Source organism: Cyclopterus lumpus, chromosome 9, assembly GCF_009769545.1.
Source record: "Cyclopterus lumpus isolate fCycLum1 chromosome 9, fCycLum1.pri, whole genome shotgun sequence".
Lineage (NCBI taxonomy): Eukaryota > Metazoa > Chordata > Actinopteri > Perciformes > Cyclopteridae > Cyclopterus > Cyclopterus lumpus.
The window spans coordinates 20,322,435-20,344,189 of record NC_046974.1 but is presented as its reverse complement, the minus strand read 5'-3'; the positions used below and the strand labels follow the sequence as shown (position 1 = coordinate 20,344,189).

General features: G+C 41.8%; 1 protein-coding gene across 4 annotated transcripts in view; it reads right to left on the bottom strand.

Annotated features, from left to right (window-relative positions):
- The window catches only part of pde4d (phosphodiesterase 4D, cAMP-specific), a 145,532-nt gene that overhangs the window by 43,389 nt on the left and 80,388 nt on the right, over positions 1-21,755 (bottom strand). Inside the window, exons 1-2 of one of the 4 annotated variants that reach the window (XM_034542151.1) lie at positions 8,221-8,454; positions 7,196-7,502 (exon numbers count right to left, since the gene is read on the bottom strand). The exons of 2 other annotated variants lie outside the window; for them this stretch is intronic. In XM_034542151.1, coding sequence (XP_034398042.1) covers positions 7,196-7,284 — 89 coding nt within the window. In that variant the 5' untranslated portion in view covers positions 7,285-7,502; positions 8,221-8,454. Of the gene's footprint in view, positions 1-7,195; positions 8,455-21,755 lie in introns of those variants that run through there. One more of the 4 variants, XM_034542150.1, reaches the window with a different exon arrangement.

Genomic DNA, 21,755 nt, shown 5'->3' with positions numbered 1-21,755 from the left:
TCTGCCGTACCGGATGGATGAGTGTAACAGTTCGTGTTTGTGCAAGTGGGAGTGCATTTCCTTGAAGGAAGCGCTGTACAATTGCATTCTTAATACACCAATGCATGTAGCAAACAAAATACGGAGGAAGGTGATATGTATAGACTAAACACTGTTATGAAAAAAGCTTAGCTATGCAGGGTTTGGAAAGGAAGTCTGACACAATGCACACATTAGCTGGAATTATAATATTGTATGAGATTGTAATATTTGTTTTAATTCAGACAGGCGTGCGTATGTGTGTGTGCGTATGTATGTGAGGGGACTCCCTGTCCCATCCTAAACCTTTCTAAGCCGTTTGTATGTTTCCCTCATGTACGTCACCATGGCAATCCTAATCATCATCATCATCTCCAGGAGCAATCCCCTCGTGATATGAAAATCGTCATGCTTTCCAGCTAATAGGAGGCACTTCTCCTGACGACTGTGATTCTAGCGTCTCTGACGCTGACCACAAGGGAGGTGGTTGAACTAGAAACAGCTGACAGAGTCTGAGATCTTCTGAGAACGAGTGTACCTTTCCTGGATTAATCAACACCCCATTGGGAATCAGAATCTAAACAGGGTTACTCGTTAAGTTGTGGCCTCTTACAAAAGCAACAGCCAAGAAACCAAAGCCAGATGACCCCCGACCTCCACACACACACACACACACACAGACAGACAGACAGACAGACAGACAGACAGAGCGGTGACGCAAAACTCCTTCAATCTTAGTGCATCTTAAAGAAAATCCCAGGGATTTGGCCTCCACACTGCTTTCCTTGAAACTCGATTCTTCACATATTTTTGTTTCATTACAACCGCTTGTTTTCTAGCTGTGGTTGGAGTATATAACAAGCCGCTCTCTCGCAGAGAGCTGCTTTGTTCCTGCAGGAAAGGCCCCCGGGCATGATAACATCTGTTGGCTAGCCGCAGGTTTTGTTTGGGTCAAATCTTGACGTACACAGCGGACTGAGTAATGATATTTCCTCATTAATTTGTATTTTGTCACTGAATCAGCAGTCACATTTGAACGTCAGTAACATTTGAAATGTTATTAAATAATACAACTACATAGTTGAAAGGTCCTTGTAATATGGTGGTCGTTAGGGATGCAACTAACATTTATTTTTCATTATGGATTAATCAGTGAATTATGCTTCAGATTAATTGTGTATGAAATGGAGTAACACAGTGAACGATGTTCACACAGGGGCATTTGAGTCCAAGAGGACAGGCTCAGATTGCAGGTTACATCCAGCCGGCAGTCCAAAACCAAAGACGCTCAATTTACTAAAATATCACACACACAAATTAAGCAGATCTTAACAAGAGGCTGAAAACGGTTTGGCTCGATTAATCATTTCAATACTATTCGTAATATGACGCCATCTTCACGAATTACAATTATGGAAATAAATCACAATGCACTCTGGTCAAACTGTCAATCAAAAACAGCCAGACACTACACAGACCTCAAGCACAAATGCAGCTGTGATTGACTTACTTTTCATTTTAACCGTAACTAACAACGGCCATCACCACCTGGGGCCCTCCCAGCTCCCTTAGCTCCAGCACTAGCTTGTAACATTTCTACTTTTGATTTATGCTGAGCTCATATAAGCACCTGCAGTTATCCCCCTCCTCCAATATGTCTTGCTGCCACGCTGTATTCTTATTGATCTGCCCATCTTCGGGCCTCCGTCCTAAAGATGAACACGAGATTGAATGCCCTGCCTCGCAGCTGCCATGTGAGCAGCGGCAGGTTGTGAAGACAAGCAAAATTAAATGGATATCGAAAATGAATGTGATGTCAGAGCTGCCTCCACCTCCAGGTTTTTCAGAGCTGTTGCGTTTTAATGCGTTTTGTATGTACTCCAGTAAGCAAGTTATGTAACTATGGAGTCATATAGACGCTGCTGTCGAAGCCAGTGGCATGACTGTATAGAGCCCAGTGTTCCTCGCTTCCTGCTCTCCATTTATTCATCTGCAATCACAATTAATGAAAGGGGACAACAAAGTAAGTACGTCCAATGTTATTGTTGACAGTGGAAAGCAACAATCAGATCACACTAAATGACAGTAATCGATTGCCAAGCCAAAACAATGCAAAGGCACAAATGAGGCATTTTATTATTATTATTTTATTTTAAAACGCTGAAAGCAGCCTATGACTAGATAAACAGACAAGTAATGCACCACGGTTGACTAATTTTATTTGTCTGGGTGAGAAAAAAACAGACCTGATATGGTAGATTACTTTAATGATGCCAAAACTAAAACGTGTCAGCCTATTGCTGTCTGCCAACGTGAAAGCCTGTTTTTGGCTTTGAGATGCAAAAATGAGTAATGACAACTCTCTCGCTAGATATTGTCAATTCTGCACCGCATCAAGGTGCATTTGTGTGTGTGTGTCTGTGTGCGTGTGTGTTTGTGTACTGTAAATAAGTGGCAGAATAACACAATACGAAATCCGAGAGCAGCAACGTGTGAAAGAGATATTGGATGGTGCGGAGCGCTGCACAGCTTGGGCACGAAGAATCTATGCTCTGCCAGCACTGACTGACTGAGTTCAGACAAAAAGCACACCAACAGCAAGATGTCCTTCAAAATAGGTGTCATATAATGAGGTGATCATTTAGCAATTCAAACGAGGGGCTCATTGAAAGTCCTCCAACAGAGGGACGGTGAGTAGGCGGAGTCATTGTGAGCAGAAAAGCAAAACGTGCGCGGCACCCTCGATGCAGATTAAACGGAGAGCTTCAAACAAACATGTCACGCTTCGAGTAACTCCACAATCAATAACACCGCACTGCCTCCTGGGAAAGCTGGAGTAAAGACGCATTCCAGTTAATTCTTACCATCACGGCTCTTATTGCAGACCTGATGATATGAACTCAAACGAGTGAAAAGAGCGCAATAAGTCAGAAGGCGAGTTTCACGGGAGCTGATATTCAGCACAAGATTAGATTTGAGTTATAGATCGTGTGATCCTTTCAAACGGGACACACAGCTGTTTCACTTACTCAATGACTGAAAGCGGAACACACCGCCTCGACAGGCTTTTCATCCAAAGGTTTATCTGGGGATACAACCTACAAGCTTTATTTGAATTATTAAATAGAAAAAAAGGATTACTTTGTTTTTTAAAGCTGCACTATCCACAAGAAAATTTGAATTCATTTATAATTAATGTTGGTTTAATGGGTCACAACTTTAATATTTTTTTGGTTCACTCATCGACGTGGTTTCCAGACACACAGCAGGGAAGCTGTTTGTGATGAAGGTCTGATAAACCCAATGTACACTGCTCCCAAGGTAAGCAACATGCTGGTGAAGCTCAACATACACATATTTATAAGAAAAGTAGGTGGAGATTAAAATAAACCCAAAAGGAGAGTGAATGTTACACTTGTACTGTAAATTGTCAGGTGGCCAGAAACACACCACTCCAAATGAGTGCTCATGTGCTCCAGTTGTGTGAACCGGTAATTATCTGCCAACATCGACTCATTAATTGATAATAAATGTATTACTGCTTTGAATAAAACATTTTCTATATTATTGGAAAATACCCATCACTCGTTACAACAACGCTGTGATGCCTGACCAGCAGACAACATTTTCCAAGGATTTTAAACACAAGCTAGCAGCTAAGCCAATATTGTTCAATGCGTCTTTTAGACAATAGTTTTTTCTATTACTCTGGTATTAAATGACTGGAGGATGTGAAACACACACAGAACCGCCTGGTTTCCGGAGGAGAGTGCAGGAGAAGAAAAAGTGTGAAGAAGAAGAAGAGTGTCAGACTGTGTGGTCTTGTCAGGCAGAGTGAGTGGAAAGCACCCTTCCTATGGCTGAGTACATCGGCATAACCCTGGCAGAGAGTGATGCTGCAGGTGAAAAGTGGCTCTGTACACTCACTCTCTCTTACACACACTCACTCTCTTACACACACACACACACTCACTCTCTCTTATACACACACACACACACACAGACACCACTGGTGGTCCTCTGGGACAACAATGAGTGATGACTTTGTTTCCTCAAAACTGACAGCAGGTCCCTGCTGTCTCCAAAAAGCCGGGGGGGTTAGTCAGTGAAACATGATGACCTTTAACACTATGCTTAGAAAAAAAGCTAAATTAAAACGTATTTAATCTATTCATTATCCACCAACTATACTCACCCTCCAATATTTAGGAGAGAGGGAGGCAATGCATCAATCCCTGTTTTCTAAATATAGCCTGGTCTCTGAGGCGCTGGATTCACTTAATTGGATTACTACACACAAACTTTTCATTTCCTTTCTGGTTAGCGTTTAATGCCGTTACATCTCGGTTTATTTGTTGTGATGCTGAAGGCAAACACCTTGCACATTGAAACATGTAGGACCCAAACAGCGTGCCGATTATTGCATCACTGCGGAGAGCCTCTGTGCATTATTGGTTATGTATGCAGACTGAATTGGCAGTGATCGATACAAGATGCTGACAATGCTGGTTCGGATCATATCACGGATCGGATCAGCACGAAATAACAAAAAAGGGAACAAATATAACTTTTAGAGATCCTTGATCACTTTGACTCTACTTAGTGTTTATTTCACAAAAAGACAACAATTCAAATGACAAGGAAATAAAAGATTGTATTTGTATCAATTAAAACAGATCTTGTCATTAGTAGTTTTAATGATGTATTATAAGCTTCTTAGAGCTGGTGTTCATGCGAACGTTATAATTTCCCTTCGCCCAACGTGTAACATGAACGCATCATGATGTAACTCAACGAGACCTTTGTTCTCCTCCCGTCAATTTAAGCACTTTTTGATTGTTTACAATGTAACATTATCAGAGATCGGCGACTAGAAAAGCATAAATAGACAGATGTTCTTATTTCACACTGCGGTAATCAACGTTAAACTGGAACTATTCCTGTGTGTGCCGTATCCAGATCCAGATCTTTGGCCAGTCATTATCAGCTCTAGTCTCTCAACGCCACTCTGCCTGTACAACACAGGTCTGGCACAGAAAGAAGGGCACTGGTCCATTATCAGAGTACAATGAATAATACAGATCCTCCTGAAAGCTGCAGACTCGCACACACTCCCATACACTACGATGAGAGAGAGGAAGAGAAGAATAAATCCCTGCCTGAGGTTTAAATGGAGTCTGACAGGCCCGTCACACTTTTCATTGAGGCTAATGCTCAACTCTGACAACCCTGAATTGTTGTTGCCACACCGTCACTAGGTTTACTACATCCGTCCAATTTGGAGACACGATACATTAATAAAGAAAGTACAGAAACAAGGGACGACTGCATGGACGCTAAGGCGCGTTATAACTAATGGGATTTCTCTCTCTTTCTCTTTGCTGCTCCCGTGACATGTGTGATATGTATTTACTGTTATTTACCTTGTGGATTTCAAGATAAAGCAAAGGTAAATGCAGCGTGAGGAAGATGTATATTGATTAAAACAGCAACCAATTGCAAGCTCACTCATCTAAACTTTCCACTATATGGTCACCTCCACCAGCATCTGTGTTTATGTGTATACAGCTTGACTGTGTGCATGATAATCCCTTTCAGTGTGTGTGTGTGTGTGTGTGTGTGTGTGTGTGTGTGTGTAAAAGAGGAAAGAAAGGAACAAGGATGTTTAGCTGTCTTTCTGTTTGCAATATGTTCATTGATTACCAATATTTGACATTGCTTCATGATTGAAAGGCCAGCCCTCTTTTGTGTATAAGTGTGTGTGTGTGTGTGTGTGCGTGTGTGTGTGTGTGTGTGTGTGTGTACATGAGTAAGTCTGAATAGCTGGGTGGACACGCTTTTGTCCGTTTCCGTGTGTGCTTTAGCGTTAGCATAAAGTTCATCTGTTTGTCCGCATCCATTCTCCTGTGCTCCATTTACTCCCCCTCTCTTTCGCCACGGAAAAAGGAAAGCGAGTCCTCGGCCCATCTATGCAATGTATCACGTGCTGTTGAATTCAACACTAAAACCTCTTAAATTGCATTTTGGGGCACATCTCATCTTCTGCGATATTTGAGCAGCTGTATCAGTTGAATCAACTATTGATGAGAACAATTTGTAGATTGCTTCCGATCGAGTGCTCATCTTTCCACATGTTCTTGCCTCTATACACACCATCCACCAGTATAAAAGGGGAGAAACAACAGAGGAAACGCTGAACTATGATGTGCGAGTCTGTGGCTAGCTTTGAAACCAAGCACAGAGAATACCCAGAGGCCCAGGGCTGTTCACAACTGTAAAGGATGCAACAAATATGTGGTTAAGACTGCTATTAAGTATAGCAAGTGTAGCATTTGTGTGCATGTGTATGGTCACACCAGGGAAGAATAATGCCAAAACGAAAGCTAGTCAAAAACATGTCTGACAGACAGCAGTGTAACTACTCCTGCTATCATTTGTTGAATGGGTTTACTATCTTTTGTATTAGCACAAAGAACTCAAACTACTGGAAGAATGTTGAGCTTTGAGCATTGTTCATATCCCAACAGCCCACTATGACGACACCACTGACTCCTCTATGTCCCTCCCAGTGTATAACGTAGCTGTGAGACAACTATTCCCATGAGATACCCAGCCTTAGTATGACTAATCAAAACAAGACAGCAACAATACGGCAGGGTTTTTTTCCCAGGATGTTTTTCCAGCTAGTTCTACTCTTGAAAAGCAGTCTCCATCTCAACGTTGTGCGATTGCTATTTCGGACTAGCCGTCGACTTAATCAACTTCAGCATTTAGTGTGGGAGAAAATGACAGGAAATGGCCCATTTAACAATACATTTCTGAGCTCAGCTGAGATAAAAACTACACTGTGCTGGGCGAGGATAGCCTTAAGGGAGCTGTAGCCACACCACAAAATAACACACTCGCCAACAAATGCACACACTACTTTATTTAAATAGTAAAGCAACGGGAGTAACCCCATGACAAGACAGAGATAAACACACACACACACATGCATGTGCACGCGCACACACACACATGCATGTGCACGCGCACACACGCACATGCACACGCGCACTCACACACGCTCACACACACACACACACACACACACACACACACACACACACACACACACACACACACACTCTAACAACTTCCCATGCATCTTTAAACCATCAGCACTTCCAATACTCACCATATCCAGGAGTGCCTTCTTAAAGGAAAGGGGCTGAGGTGCATCATGGACCTGTCAGTGGCAACACCTGGACACTTTCCAGGCTTCATACCGAAGCTGCGTCAGGGCTGATCACCTTTCACCTGTTGAGCCCCTGTCTATCTAGCTATGTATCTACAGACACTGCCCCAAAGTATCCACAGGCCACAGCACAACATGTAGCGTTCCATACTGCAGTCCACTGCTGTGAGGCTCCCATTCAGACCAGTCTTCCAGTGAAGAGACCCTTATGAACTTCCAACCTTACTGGTTTTGTCCTAGTGTATCACTGCAAAAAAAGTGCAGTTCTTTATCCAACAAGGCAGCATTAAAAGTCAAACTACATAGCGCTATAAAATCCATTGAGTTCCAGAAGATGAATAAAAATCCCAATAACTGTGAGAATAAAATTAAAAAAAGAAACTCAAACTGGGCGCAGCCCAGAGTGAACTCTGTCCGTCAGCGAGAGAGTCTCAGCAGTGGGAGCACACAGGCGGCCACCCAGCAGCACGAGCTAAGCTCTCCGGCCGTGGCTCTTTTTTTCCGTGGGATTCTTCCGGCAAAGGTTCGAAAATTACTGTCCCACATCCACATGGTGAACCGGTTCAGGGACTCATTCCTCCGGAAAACATTTCTTTCCCTGACAGCGAACGACGCCAGCTGAAGGGGCAGCGGTAGTCACACCAGCATGACAGAGCATGTTACACACAGAGTCACTCACGCACTCACATTCGCTTTCATCCTCTCCGCTTTGCCCCCCTTTGTCTCTCTCACTTTGTGTCTACCTCTCTGTTCTGCCCTTTCACAGGAAGGGAAGAGAGGAAATGGGGAAAGAGTAAAGAAAATAAACAGTGAAGTGCCTCTTTGGTATCTCCTCTTCTCTCTGTCTCGCTCTCACTCTTGCTCGGCTCCCTCCCTCCCTCCAGTAAGTGGGATGTCCTGACCCTGTGTAAGAGGTGTGCCTGCTCCTTCAATATCCAGTCAGCTAAACCTATTGATCCTCTTACCACATGCTGCTCCACTTCATTCAGAGGGGAATACGTCTGCACATGTACAATTTGCATGCCTACAAGAACGCACATATTCATAGAAGTAATTCCCCTAATTTCCTCCCCTTAATTCCGTCTTCCGGTCTACTTTTCTTTTCTACAGTTATGGGCCGTTTCCCCTGTAATAGCCGTCGTCATAACAATGCAAACCCTGCTGTTGCCCTGTCAGTTTGTTTGTGCTACCCTAAGCAAACCCTGTCTGTCTCTAGCGTCAGCGTGCAAGCCAGTGAACCGTGAGATTTCAAACCACACAAATGGCATCTTCTTTTGCTCTACACGTGCGTGTGTGTGTGCGTGACGTGTCGTTTGTGCTAACTGTGAAGGCATACAGGGAGTCTCTCAAGGCATGTTTGTTTCAAGAAACTTGTTATACAGGATGTCATGCTTGGCCTTCATGCAGTATGATGATTCCTCAGCTCTTACACTGGCAACCTCGGGCCCCATACTGTCTTTTATATCTGTAATGAAGTTAACAAGATCAATTCCAGCAAACCTACAAGTAAGTTACGAGTCGAGGTTGGAGTTAGCACACTAAGGTGGTGTCAGTGTGTGTGTGTGTTTTGCATTAACGACCATAGCTGTGGCTAAGCTCCAGTTACTGTGGTCTGAAAAACAGGATCCAGCACTGCTTCTTACACACATCCTGCCCAACACACACGTCAGCAGCCTCTCAACTGCTGCCAAAAGTCAAACCACCACACAGCCTCTGTAAGCCTGCACCTTCAGCTGCAACAGCCAATCTTCAGAAGGGTGGAGTGAAGCTGAATGTTGAGGGATCTGTTTGCGGGAAAATAAAGACAGACAGAAATGGGGGGGGGGCTGTTTAGGCAGCAACTGGGAGAACATTTTCAATGTAATAGTTAAGCAACAAAAGCAGCAAGAAAGCACTGAAGCACCTGTTTTACATTATGTACGCATACAGAGAAATATCCAATCTCCATCTGTCTCTCTGAATTATTCTTAAAACAATCCTATGATTTTAGACATCTCGCGTACAAATGGAAACTGGGGCCATTACTCCAATGATAGAACATACAGTACACTCCTGTGCGTACGCGTGAGCATTTCTGACATTACATAATCTCAGTCCCTGCTTTGGGGGCTGTTGGCCCCGGCTCTGCTCACACTGATGAGCTGTCACGACTCATCCTGGAGAACGCAGGAGAGAGGCAAAAGAGCGTAAAGGCAGAATCAAATGAATATACAAAGCAGGAGAGGGGGAGAGAGCGAAAAACAAAAACACAGATAGAGAGAGAAGGTGGGGTGGAGGCGGGTTGTGAGCATATTCTAGCATATTCAAAACAAGGAAGGACAATGGTCAGGCGTATCTCATCAATTTCCGAGACAGAGGTGAAAGTGCAGCGGCGACAGAACAAGGTAAGATTGATGACGAGTGAATTAAAGATCAAATGCAACCGTGCTGCAGGGACACAGAATCCGTGCACAAACGACACAATGACAGACTACAGTCATAAAAAACAGTGTTAATCCGTCATCACGCGTGTCCCGCTTGTGAGCGGAACAATTAATTTTCCATTTTCAAAACATCACATCATATTTGAATCGGCAGGCCTTTTCCATTACACTAGCGGTCCGACATTGCTCTCCGTAACCAGGCATCAGGAGGAAAGAGACCGGATTACACAGCGGAACAAGTACATATCGATTTCACATGTACTGACATTTAGCAAAGTACTTTTCTCTTCCAGTTGCAGATCGATGTCGAAAGAACACATGCTGAACGACTGGTACAGTCAACCACAGAGCTGCTCAAACAGCATGGCCTGCCAGAGGCATGACTTCTTGAGCTCCAACAAAACAAAGCAGACATGATGCAACTCCGCAGGTCACAAAACCAGAAGAGCGATGTAACATGAGCTTCGTAAAACTAAAATCAATATATGAACTGCTTTGGCTACATGGCACATTTAGGAATTGCCATGTAGCCAAATGACAGTTCTATGCCACAGTTAGCATTGATTGTGTACAAAATTAAATTAAACGACACCAGCACAGCTAAATCATCATTATAAAAAAATCCCACATAATTTACATTCAAATAGAAAAAGCAAACGCCTTTGACTGAGAGAAAACTGGGCCGTTTGGTTCCTTTGAGGTTGGCCAGCTGTCCATCACTCTGTGTGTCGCCGTGGAGATGCCTTGGGCTCGGCCCTCCTCCTTGCCATTCAGAGATGGTTGTGCAGTGGCATTTGAACAAAGGTTAACTCATTCTCCCTTCAAATCAGATATTTGTAATTAGATTCCTGCATCTAAAGGGGACACGGAGGCTTCAAGGGCCATTTGTAGAATGTGAAGAATGTTTAAGTGGCCAAAAGATTGCTCACTTGTGGAGTGGACAACGTTTTTTGAAGGTGGACCAAAAGATTGAAGGGAAGAACTTAAATCATTAGAAGAATGTGCAGGATTACAACAAAGCGGTGAAAAGATACATATGTATGTATGTGTGCAGTAAGTACGATCTCATTTTACTAATCAGTTATTTCACTTTTAAGGGGATGAAAACTGAGCGACATATATTGCATTCAGCCAACCAATAAATGGAGTAATGGAGCAAAACTGCAAATTATGCATACCATTTAATGACTGAGAAAAAATATTTTGAGTATGACAAAGAGTACCAACCTGACAAAACCAAACACATTATCCCTGAATGCGTTAGATTTATGCTCGTTAATATGCTTTATACTACTTTAGCAACAATATTGTGACTTCGCTCAGGTTGGATTAAACTACATTTGACATCAGGCCAATATTTTACTTAACTGCACACTGAAATGTCGCAAAAATATTTACAATTACATAAGATTTCAAAGGCACGGATAATTATAGTGTGCATGTTCTCATCACTTCACCCCCATAAGAAAACGTGTATTCCTCAAACACGATTCATAACTAACAACATTCACATTCATACAAAATAAAACAAGACGAACATAAAAACAAAGTTCACAGGCAAATCTGTCACGATGGGCCTCACGCAGCAACCCTCAATTAAATAATAAAACGGAGGCGTGGGGCCGATTGTTTATTAACAGCGTCAGTAACGCCCTCTAAAGACAACACACGTCAGGTGTGTGCAAATACACTGGCACATGCCCCAGAATTGCAGAGATGGCACCAAATAATTGTGTAAAAAGAAGAACTTTAGCAGCAGTGAAATTGAGGTACTGTTATATAAACATAGTGGTGTTACAAGATAATCTAAATGAATCAAAGAGCAGTATGTAAAGCATTCAGAAGCTTAACGTAGCAATGTCATTCAATGGCTTTTATAGTCTTAAATGGGCTCAGGGGACCAATAGTATTTCTTTAGCGCACAAATGTCATTTTAATTACTCTAATTTTACTATTTATGATTCATGCATTTTGTCATGTTGCTCAAATTTAAAACTTATGTTCCAAACAATTTGTGGACTAACGAGATGTTTTTTTTCTCATCTCAATGGGTACTAACAAAATAATAAGAAATAATAGATATGAACAAATAAATAAGAGGGACTTCCCTCTTCTTCCTGAGTATCAGGTTAGAAGCCACCATTGTGAGATATTTCCAAAAGCAGGTGCAGATGGGAGCGTACCGAAATATCTCTTCCCTCTGACACCTTCGTTACCCCAACTACACTGACAAGAGAAAAGGTCTCTTTTACCATCGTTATGTGCCAATCCTGAAACTAAAAGATCCCGTTGCAAATGCCATGTTGTGCACACAGGTATACACTCGTACTGTCATTTGGTGCTGGAAACCTGCCAATACACAATGTACTAACAAGGGAGTAAGTACAAAGTTCACTTAATATGTCATTGGCTAACCATCAGTTGCTTTATAGGGGGATAGTCATTTAATACTTCTTGCCACAGCATAGTCACAAAACATAAAACTGGACCCATATGTGTAGTTGTATTCATTTATGATGTCCATGTTATATATCACAACAGCGTAGGTTTAGTGTAAAAGGTGATCTCCTGGTTGGGACAAACGCTGTTGAGTAGAATATGTAGGAATGTATTGCTGCCTTTGGTATTTCTCCATTGACGTCACGGTGGCGTGTCCACACAAGTGAAACACACAGAGTAGAGGAGCCACAGAAACTGGCAGTCATCAGTAAGTCAAAAGATCTAGATATAAATTACTAGAAATAGTCATACCAAATATTAATATGGTTAATTGTAGTGGTCTATATATCACTCTAATTAGCTACTTGTTGCAGACAACATACTGTGAATTTGTCTCACAATAAACACCACTGCTCTGTGTGTTTTTTAACAGGCTGCTTACAGTGAAGCACTAATTAAGTGTTACAGGGTTGCAGGATGTTTTGCAGGTTCTGGTATTTTCCAGTTGATATCACACACTGCATACTATATGTGTGACCTCACAAGTAATAAACACGGGGGTGACACATTTAGCAGATTCAGAATATAAGAGATTTACAGCTTTAGCAACAACATGTCATCCTTTTCTTCCACTTTTCTGACGAGACGAGCGGCCAGCTGGGTTAATGAGGAAGTGAGCGATCACCGGCAACACCGGCAAACAAGCTGTTGAATAAATACGTTTAATGCTACAGGAATGGTGTATTTCGTCAACTTTAATTTTCCCCAATCTCTAAATTATTTTGTAGAACAATGCTCCCTAAAAAAACTCTGAGGCAACAAACAAATTCACTGATTGGGGCCACACACTGTGTCCAAACTGACCCGTCTCCTCTTCCTCAAACTGTTGCAGATGTCTATATGAATGCACATTTGCAGGCTAAAGCAAAGATGTTCTAGCGGTCTCTCAATTTCCAGCATTGTGCTTTTCATCTGCCGTCATCAAAAATAAATAGGACCAATTAGATGCTGCATTGCAAATTTCAATAAGAGCTTTGTACCCTGGTGATCAAAAGAAGAGCACCCGCTCCCCTTCCAGGTGCATTTTAGAAGTGGGTGAATATGGGAGCATGCTGGTAAGGGTAATTACCAGTCAGTTGGCTGTATTGTGTCCACCTTAAAAGCCAAGGGCTCACTAATGTGACCACCAATTACCATTATGCACTGTTGCATAGTTACAATGCTCAAAAGGTGGCATCTCTTTAGTCTTAGGGAGATGTAGCTGGCCAACAGATGATATACGCCAAGTGATGTTTGACAGAAGTTGGTGACCAGACAGCAAACATTTCAACATGCCAGAACAGGAAAAACACAGGTGCAATGAAACACGTTAATAAAAACTGTCTCACTTGCAAGCCGGTCTCATTCCCAACTCTTCAAACTGTCAAAGCGACTGCTTAGTAAAAAATGTGAGATAGTCCTCAAGGGTGGAGGGGTCAAATAAACACAGGACTTTTGTCCAGGAGGCCGCTGTTCGTGTCCTATGCAAAACTTAAAGTAAAGTTGAGATTTTTTCACGGCAGTCGTTAGTCATTAAGAGTCCATAAGTCGCTAGTCACCATCACTCGGTAGGGACTTGAGTCGGTCTGTCAAGCTAACGTCAACCATGCTCTTTTGCTAAACCTAACTTCCTGTGAAGATGGACGTTTATTTTGAAAAGACACTAGGTACGTAATGACTGGAAACTGCTACGTCCAAATATAATGCTAATCGGGTACAAAGAGCGTCATTGTTTGAAGCCAGTCTTGGTGTCGCATACTGGTAAACTCAAATGGAACAGAATCAGCATTAATGGTATCAATTGCACGTGTGTATTTTCTGCTATGACAAGTAATGACGTTTACTGTGTATAAGACCATTACAATAAAAATACATCTTACAAACAGCCCACTGGGTTAATTCCCCATAAAGCAGAAATAGGAAATCTAGAATTATTAGAATTGCTGTGGTTACCAATATCTAAGATCTTTTTTTCAACTATTCTAAAAGGCCATTTCTGTAACGTAGAAAAGGGTCAAGATACATGCTGCATGCTGATGTCACACACAAACTCTCTGTTGCCGATACCTTTTTCACAAACTCTGTAATCCTGTTGTGTAGCTCTATAGGTTTAACACCTTAACGTCTGTATCCATCCCATCCAATACTCTCCGCACCTCCATTACCAGCCATGGTGTCAGCTCTGTTGCTCAACCCCTCCAAAAATAGACTTTTCCTGCATTGCACCAACGTTGTGTCACTGTTGCAGCCAAGCTCGACTGGCTCCCCCTGCACTGGCTGACTAGCCTGAGCCTTGATCACAGCACTGGATGGATTGTGTGTCTATCTGGGCGTGATTAGTGATTCCTCTGGGGGGCGATATGACCCAATGATGACCTCCGGTGATTCGCTAATTACTGTAGGCTCAGGGGACATTGAATGTCTGCTGTTGCACTGAATGTATGAAGAAGAATTTAACTTAGATCCTGTTCAGTGCAGTTTGATTTTAGACTGTGTATCAAGATGTATTTAGTTTTAGTGCTGATCTAACTCAAGCTCATTAACACTGGTATCTACAACGAGTTTATCAGAGAGGAACAATTACAAAGCCGATCCAAACTGTCCGTTAATACATGTGATCAAGGATAACTAAACAAGAGGCTACAGCCATGATAGCTGCTCTTTGAGGCCGTTTGTAACCACAGCGGTGCTTTGAGCTAAATGCTAACAGCATCCTACCATGATCACAATAAAAATGCTAACATCAGCATGCTAATAAGCATGTATCACGTTAACCATGTTCACTTATTAGTTTAGCATGTTCGAATGCTAACATTTGTTAATTTGAACAAAACACAAAGTACATCTGAGGCTGATAGGAAAGTCATTAGCGGGTATTTGGTGTGCAAGATGAAAAGTCAGATCCAAAGTGATTACAGTTCATTCTGAGGGGGACATGAGTACTAAATGATGCACCATCAAAGACAATATCTATTCAAGCTACTGGGATCAAACTAAAAACTCTTTGAATTAATAAGATATGCAGGGATTCTGTTTTAACTTATTTCATATTACTCAAAGTGACAACGTAACCGATAAAATTAGCAACACAACCACTATGCACTGTTATTAAAATTATTATATATAATATACACTTTCCAACTCGTGACTAAGCGGTGGATAAAATGTGCAATATAAATGTGTTGCATCTCCTTTACATGACTTTATGACACAATTTTGATATGAGTCATTTTCAGTTTTTCCTCATATGCTTCCCCTATTGAGTAGATTCATAAACAGAATTCTGCATGGTCCTCAGCCAAATCGATTACATTTTAAAAGCCTTTGGAATAATGAAGATTAAATTGCAATTGCTCTGCCAAATGAATGAAAGGATAAACTATAGTGCAACTGAACTGGGAAAATGGCCTCCCTAACCAGAGGTAATGGATTCAAGTGCTGTTCTGCAAATCGGATATTTTAGAGCTTAGACAATTCTGAATAAATTCTCAACCTCAACCTTATTTCCCACTGTTCATGTATTATAAAATATATTATTGATATTGAAAAAAATACAGCATTTGTTAAAAAATATCTTGTTTGCCACCAAAATGTTTTTTTAACTGCATTTTAAAAAGTAAAAGTTTGAGCTAGATCACTTCATTACACTATCTATTGATGCTGGTCTTGTTGTATAGTGTTTATTGCAGTAATTCTATCAACAGCGAAGGAAATATGTTGAACCTAAAGCTGGGTATTAAATCACTCTTTATGGCAGTATTTCTCAAACTATCATCTCAAGAACTTTAATAAGAACTTCAAACTTAACAAAAGTACAATGTACACGGACACTAAGTCATTAATAAATACATGGCGAAATGCCTGTGCTTTTGTGTGAATATACGTTACGATGTTAACAAGTAACACTTGCGCATGTGCGACGGCCCAGATTCTTGGCGACTCACCACATCCAACCTCTAGGTGAGATCGGCTGTTGCCTCTCAAAACAAAATACAGATCGAGCTCAAAATTGAGCAAGAACTGAGAGTGGCCGTATCAACCCCTTTTTAAAAAGATTTTTAGTGGAAAGCAGGCCAATTGCAGCCACTAATACAGATACAACTTGATGGCTCACACATATCGGCACTAATTTACTTTTGCACAGGTTGCACGTTATTGTTGTCAAAGATATGCAGTGTAAAACTCAGTGAAACTCTTTATTGCCAAATATTTGAACTTGTTTTGTTGAGTTTTTCACAGGCTGCAATTTATTGTTATTAACACCACTTGTACAAATGTATTACTCCCTTACAGGGTTCATACACACTTTGACCAAATGGATTTCCATGACTTTTCCATGACTTTAAACCAAATTTCCATGACCAAACATTGAAAAAGTAAGAACATGTAGTATTTAAACTAACAATGAGAATGCCAAAGCATACAATATACCTTAAATGACACAAATGAATGAACTGACTTCAACACGTTGGACAACATGAGACTCTTGAAGTGAAGGAGCGAGCCCAAACGAGCAGAGATATGCGCATATGCTTTCACCACAAGCTATCGGGGAACATTTGTCGAGATAGCAGGCTGGCGTCTTCGGAGGATTTAAAAGAATAATGCGAATTGGCAACCTTCAGTGCCCACATTACCTCCGCAGTTAGGACTTCATTTTTTGTTACAGCATCGGTTATTGTCGCCTGCTTGTTACTGAAAAGAGAGACGTATATCTATCTATAATAGTAATAAATAAAACATCTGTATGGTTCCCTTTTTTACCAGCTTGTTCCTGCCCAGCTTTTTGAACACTTAACAAATGGCATTAATATTAGTATTAGCCTACAGCAAGATATTAATGAAAACTACATGGTGCCATCATAGCATTGATTATACACGGCGATGTAGCCTTGTGTCTGTATCTAACCAGATGACTACATAGTTCCTTCCATAAGTATGAGCAAGAGTTACATAATGTTACAGACGCGTATTTGAGGTGAAAAAAAACTTTCCAAAACTTTAGCGATTTTACTTTTTTCAATGACTTTTCCAGGCCTGGAAATAACTATTTAAAGATTCTATGACTTTTCCAGGTTTTCCATGACCGTACGAACCCTGCCCTTAAGATCATGGACGATGAGTGGGTGTGAAAAGAAAAGCAGGGCAGCAGACTGAGATGGCCTTGCCACCCTTGTCTGCAGTCAAGGCTCCCATGACATTTAAAAGTCAAACATTCACTCCACTTTCATCCACACCTCACCATCACCAAATGAAACCTGTCAGCCCAGTAGAAAGCCCAGGCAGGAGGGCGGTGGCTTCAAGTGAGATACGGCCAAGAAGAAATGGCAGAAGAACCAGAGAAAACATCAAATGTTTTTACTGTACAATAGGTCCTCATCTCTCCGATAGCGCGAGAGAGAGAGAGAGAGTAAGAGAGAAAGATATCGGAAGTGATCAATATAGGATGAGAAGAGAAGATAAGAAAATACAGCTTGAGTAAATGTTTTTTTAAGACAACTGCAGATGAAATGAGAGGGAAATGGAGTTTATAGATTTGAAGAGATTCTGTAGAAGTGTGTTACATTTGTGTAAAATCTGTGTGAGGCTGGTGCAGGTTTCGGTTAATAGGATGAAAAATTAAGACATCCTCCGCTCAACTGAAAGCAACTCATTCAGTCTCACACACTCTGCTCTTTGTCTAAGAAGCAAGATTTATTTTGTATTATTGTCAAAAGAGTTTGCTGATGAAATGAAGAATGGATCACAACAAAATAAGTCCAAATACAGTCAAACACAAACAGAGTCTGTTTGAACTTGTGGTTGACGATATGCAAATGCAGATGACTGTGAGTGCTGTGCACTTGCATGTGTGCACAAGCATATAGATTTGCCTCTCTGTACCATCTGCGTGTGTTTGATGTAGTTGCAGGCTCCAACAGGCGGGCGAGTGCGGAGACATTAACACGAGATCAAAGGAAGAATCTTCTGTTTAACTGGAAACTATATTTGTTGAAAACAGTCAAAGAAATCTGACCTCTGGGGAAACTGACACAGCGGGGAAGAGCAATGAGCAACCCCCTCCCGCCCTCACTGGCAGGTATTCAGCCCCTCTGAATAAACTGCTGGGGATTATTCCACCCTCGGTTACGTTATATAAAGCTCCCTGATGTTTAGTACATGAATTATATTATAATGAAGTGGTTTAGCCACTCTCTCGCAACCTGAGAGAGATGGGGTCTTACCTGGAACAAAACTGCACTCCAGTGTTGGTTGGAGAAAATCCTGATTTCTGCCAACATGGTTTCTTTACTGTGATTGAATGTAATACAATGAATGCTTCAAATGCAACCACTAACTTGACACACACACACACACACACACACACACACACACACACACACACACACACACACACACTTTATACACTCTGGTCTTGGTCATGACTTGGTCTTTATACACTCTGGTCTTGGTCATGACTTGGTCTTTATACACTCTGGTCTTGGTCATGACTTGGTCCTTATACACTCTGGTCTTGGTCATGACTTGGTCTTTATACACTCTGGTCTTGGTCATGACTTGGTCTTTATACACTCTGGTCTTGGTCATGACTTGGTCTTAATACACTCTGGTCTTGGTCATGACTTGGTCTTTATACACTCTGGTCTTGGTCATGACTTGGTCTTTATACACTCTGGTCTTGGTCATGACTTGGTCTTTATATACTCTGGTCTTGGTCATGACTTGGTCTTAATACACTCTGGTCTTGGTCATGACTTGGTCTTTATACACTCTGGTCTTGGTCATGACTTGGTCTTAATACACTCTGGTCTTGGTCATGACTTGGTCTTTATACACTCTGGTCTTGGTCATGACTTGGTCTTTATACACTCTGGTCTTGGTCATGACTTGGTCTTTATACACTCTGGTCTTGGTCATGACTTGGTCTTAATACACTCTGGTCTTGGTCATGACTCAGTTAAGGTGGTCTTCGTGACTATGACACTTGCTGCAGGTGTGCTGTTCTGTATGTCACCCTACACAGTGTCTTCTACTGTGAAGGGTGCGAAGAAATAGTGAGCTTCCTCACAGCAATCAATAAAGTATCATGTTACTGCCATCATTAAAACTGTCCACAAAGGTAATGGGACGGCCCTGCACCTGCTTCCACCGACTGTAAAACAGCTGCTTCCCATGCCACAGTTGTGTTCAGTGTGTCATCTATTTAATCAAAGTCTGGTCCGGTGCAGACATCCTCCAATGGGCCATCGTGTAAAATGGAAGAATTGATCTTCCTCTTCGAGGATCGCCGCAGCTTTTTATCTATTTCCACCCATCCATCTATAAGTCAGGCCTTGACAGATCCGGTATGGCAATCTGATTTTAATGATACACATGTTTAATAAGGTTTTACACCAGATGCTCTTCCTCAACCGCATCATTCACAGCGGGTGATGTTTTGGTGGCGGGATTAAACCAGAGCACCCAGAGGAAATCCGCGCAAACACAGGGAAAACACAGAATACTCAGTATTCTGAGTATGCATGTTGACTCCCTATACCCAGAATGGGGATCGAACCCAGAAACCTCTTACTGTGATGCAACAGTGCTAACCACCACTATGCCGCCCAATTCTTCTCTCCCCCATACCTCCTCGTCGAACCACTTTCTCCGTCTATTTCTATTACTTTATAAGAGAGGTAATAACCCCCTGAAGTATCACTGAATTCTCTTAAAAGCGACTAGTATAAAGGGAGAAATCTTGTTTTTCTCCAACTGTGACTCCAGCTGTATCACAGGAGGGTATGCTGCAGATAATAAGTGGGTGGGGGATGGATAGAGAGAATACAGTTATACAACAAGGAAGTCAAGGACTGAAAGAGACAGAGAGATTCAAGCAGAGACAAAAATGAAAAGACATTTTTTAGACAACTCTACAAGTTGCTGTTTGCTGCATTGTGGCACACACCGCTCCACGTCAGCACAAAAGAGCCCCTCCATCCCACCCAAATGCACTTCTCGGCTCCAAAAATTGCAACACTCTGCACATATACACACACAAACAAAAAAGTAGAGAGGGGTGAGTAGAGGAAGGGTTAGAGCGGGGGAGAGAGAGGGAGGGAGAGAGAGAGAGAGAGAGAGAGAGAGAGAGAACAGCATTGTTACATAATGGGAGCTACCAAAGGGGAGCTCCTGGGCTTCTGCAAGTCGCAGAATGACGCATTGCCCTAACACACACACACACACACACATACACACACACACACACGTGAAACCACGCCCACACATTTATCAGAATCTCGCCAACAACAGTAGAAGTGACGATCCATTCATTACAACACTGCCTAGCAGCACAAGAGCAGAGATGCAACATGTACGATCAATTTGATCCATAAACGTTTTAGAGGCCATGAGCCTCAGAAGCTGAGAACAACTGCCGTAAGTAAAAAAGAAAAAAAACAAAAAATGAAATGAAATGAGAAATAGCCTTAGATGTGCTTTCTCTCTTGGCACGAGGTCCTGAACAGATGGCTTTTCCTTACCAAACCAGAGTGGGAACAAATATATATTTTTATGGAACTCGCTAAATATCTTTTATATTTACGTATTGCTAAATTTCACTATCAAGAAAGTAATTAAATTATATCAAGCTTAACATCCACCTACTGATTACACGCTCCTTTGAATTGAACACACGTTAAAGAAAGTGCAATTCAAACATTAATGTTTTTGTCAAGAAATTGTTTGTGAGGCTCTTTCTTATGAGAATTTACAGAAGGCTATTGACTGCAGCGCTAACACAAGATGTCAAGAGTCTCGCAAGTGTACAGTGTTGGTGAATACGCCTACTTTTCCATCAGAAACAGCATGTAGGTAATGTTACATGTTGCATTCCTCCCATCCGGGAATGTAGAAGAAGGCTGCTGCAGAGCACTTTGCACTAAACACAGGAAATCAATATCCTGCAAGTTAATGAGATAGACCCCCTAACCTCAGCATCTGATTAGATAAACAGATTAGCAACAAAACACAACACCACCATTAGTTGAAAGCAGCGCAGGCACACACTGCTCATGACAGGCCCATTATACGGACTGGCAGCCTAACAATCGGTGATAAAAAAATATTATCATGTGGCTGGTGGTGCTGTGCTCTCAACGATAATTCACTGTGTGTTTTTATTATTATTTAGCACCATCATGTCTACACAACCTCTGCTTGTACAAAATTAAATAGTCAAGTCGAGTGATGCAAGAGATGGTGTATTAATATAACCGACTTTGAGTTTTCAAGTTTTTGACCATCGAAAAGATGTACTATTCATCCCCACAAAAGAGAAAAACTGCAAAGGATTACGTTACCTTTCAAGCCCTCTCATGTTCAGATAAAATCTCGGCTGTGTTGTTACTTACCTAGAAAAAGAAAAGAGATGGAGGGACGGGGAGAAGAGGGGAGACAGAAGTTATCAGGACAATCTATTGACTGCAGTGAGATGTAATTTGTGCTTAAACAAGCACCGGGGCACATTGTATATGACTTCTGAAACCCCATTGTCGCTGCGCTGCTTAGTGGACACACGGACAGACACACACACACACACACACACACACAAAGTAATG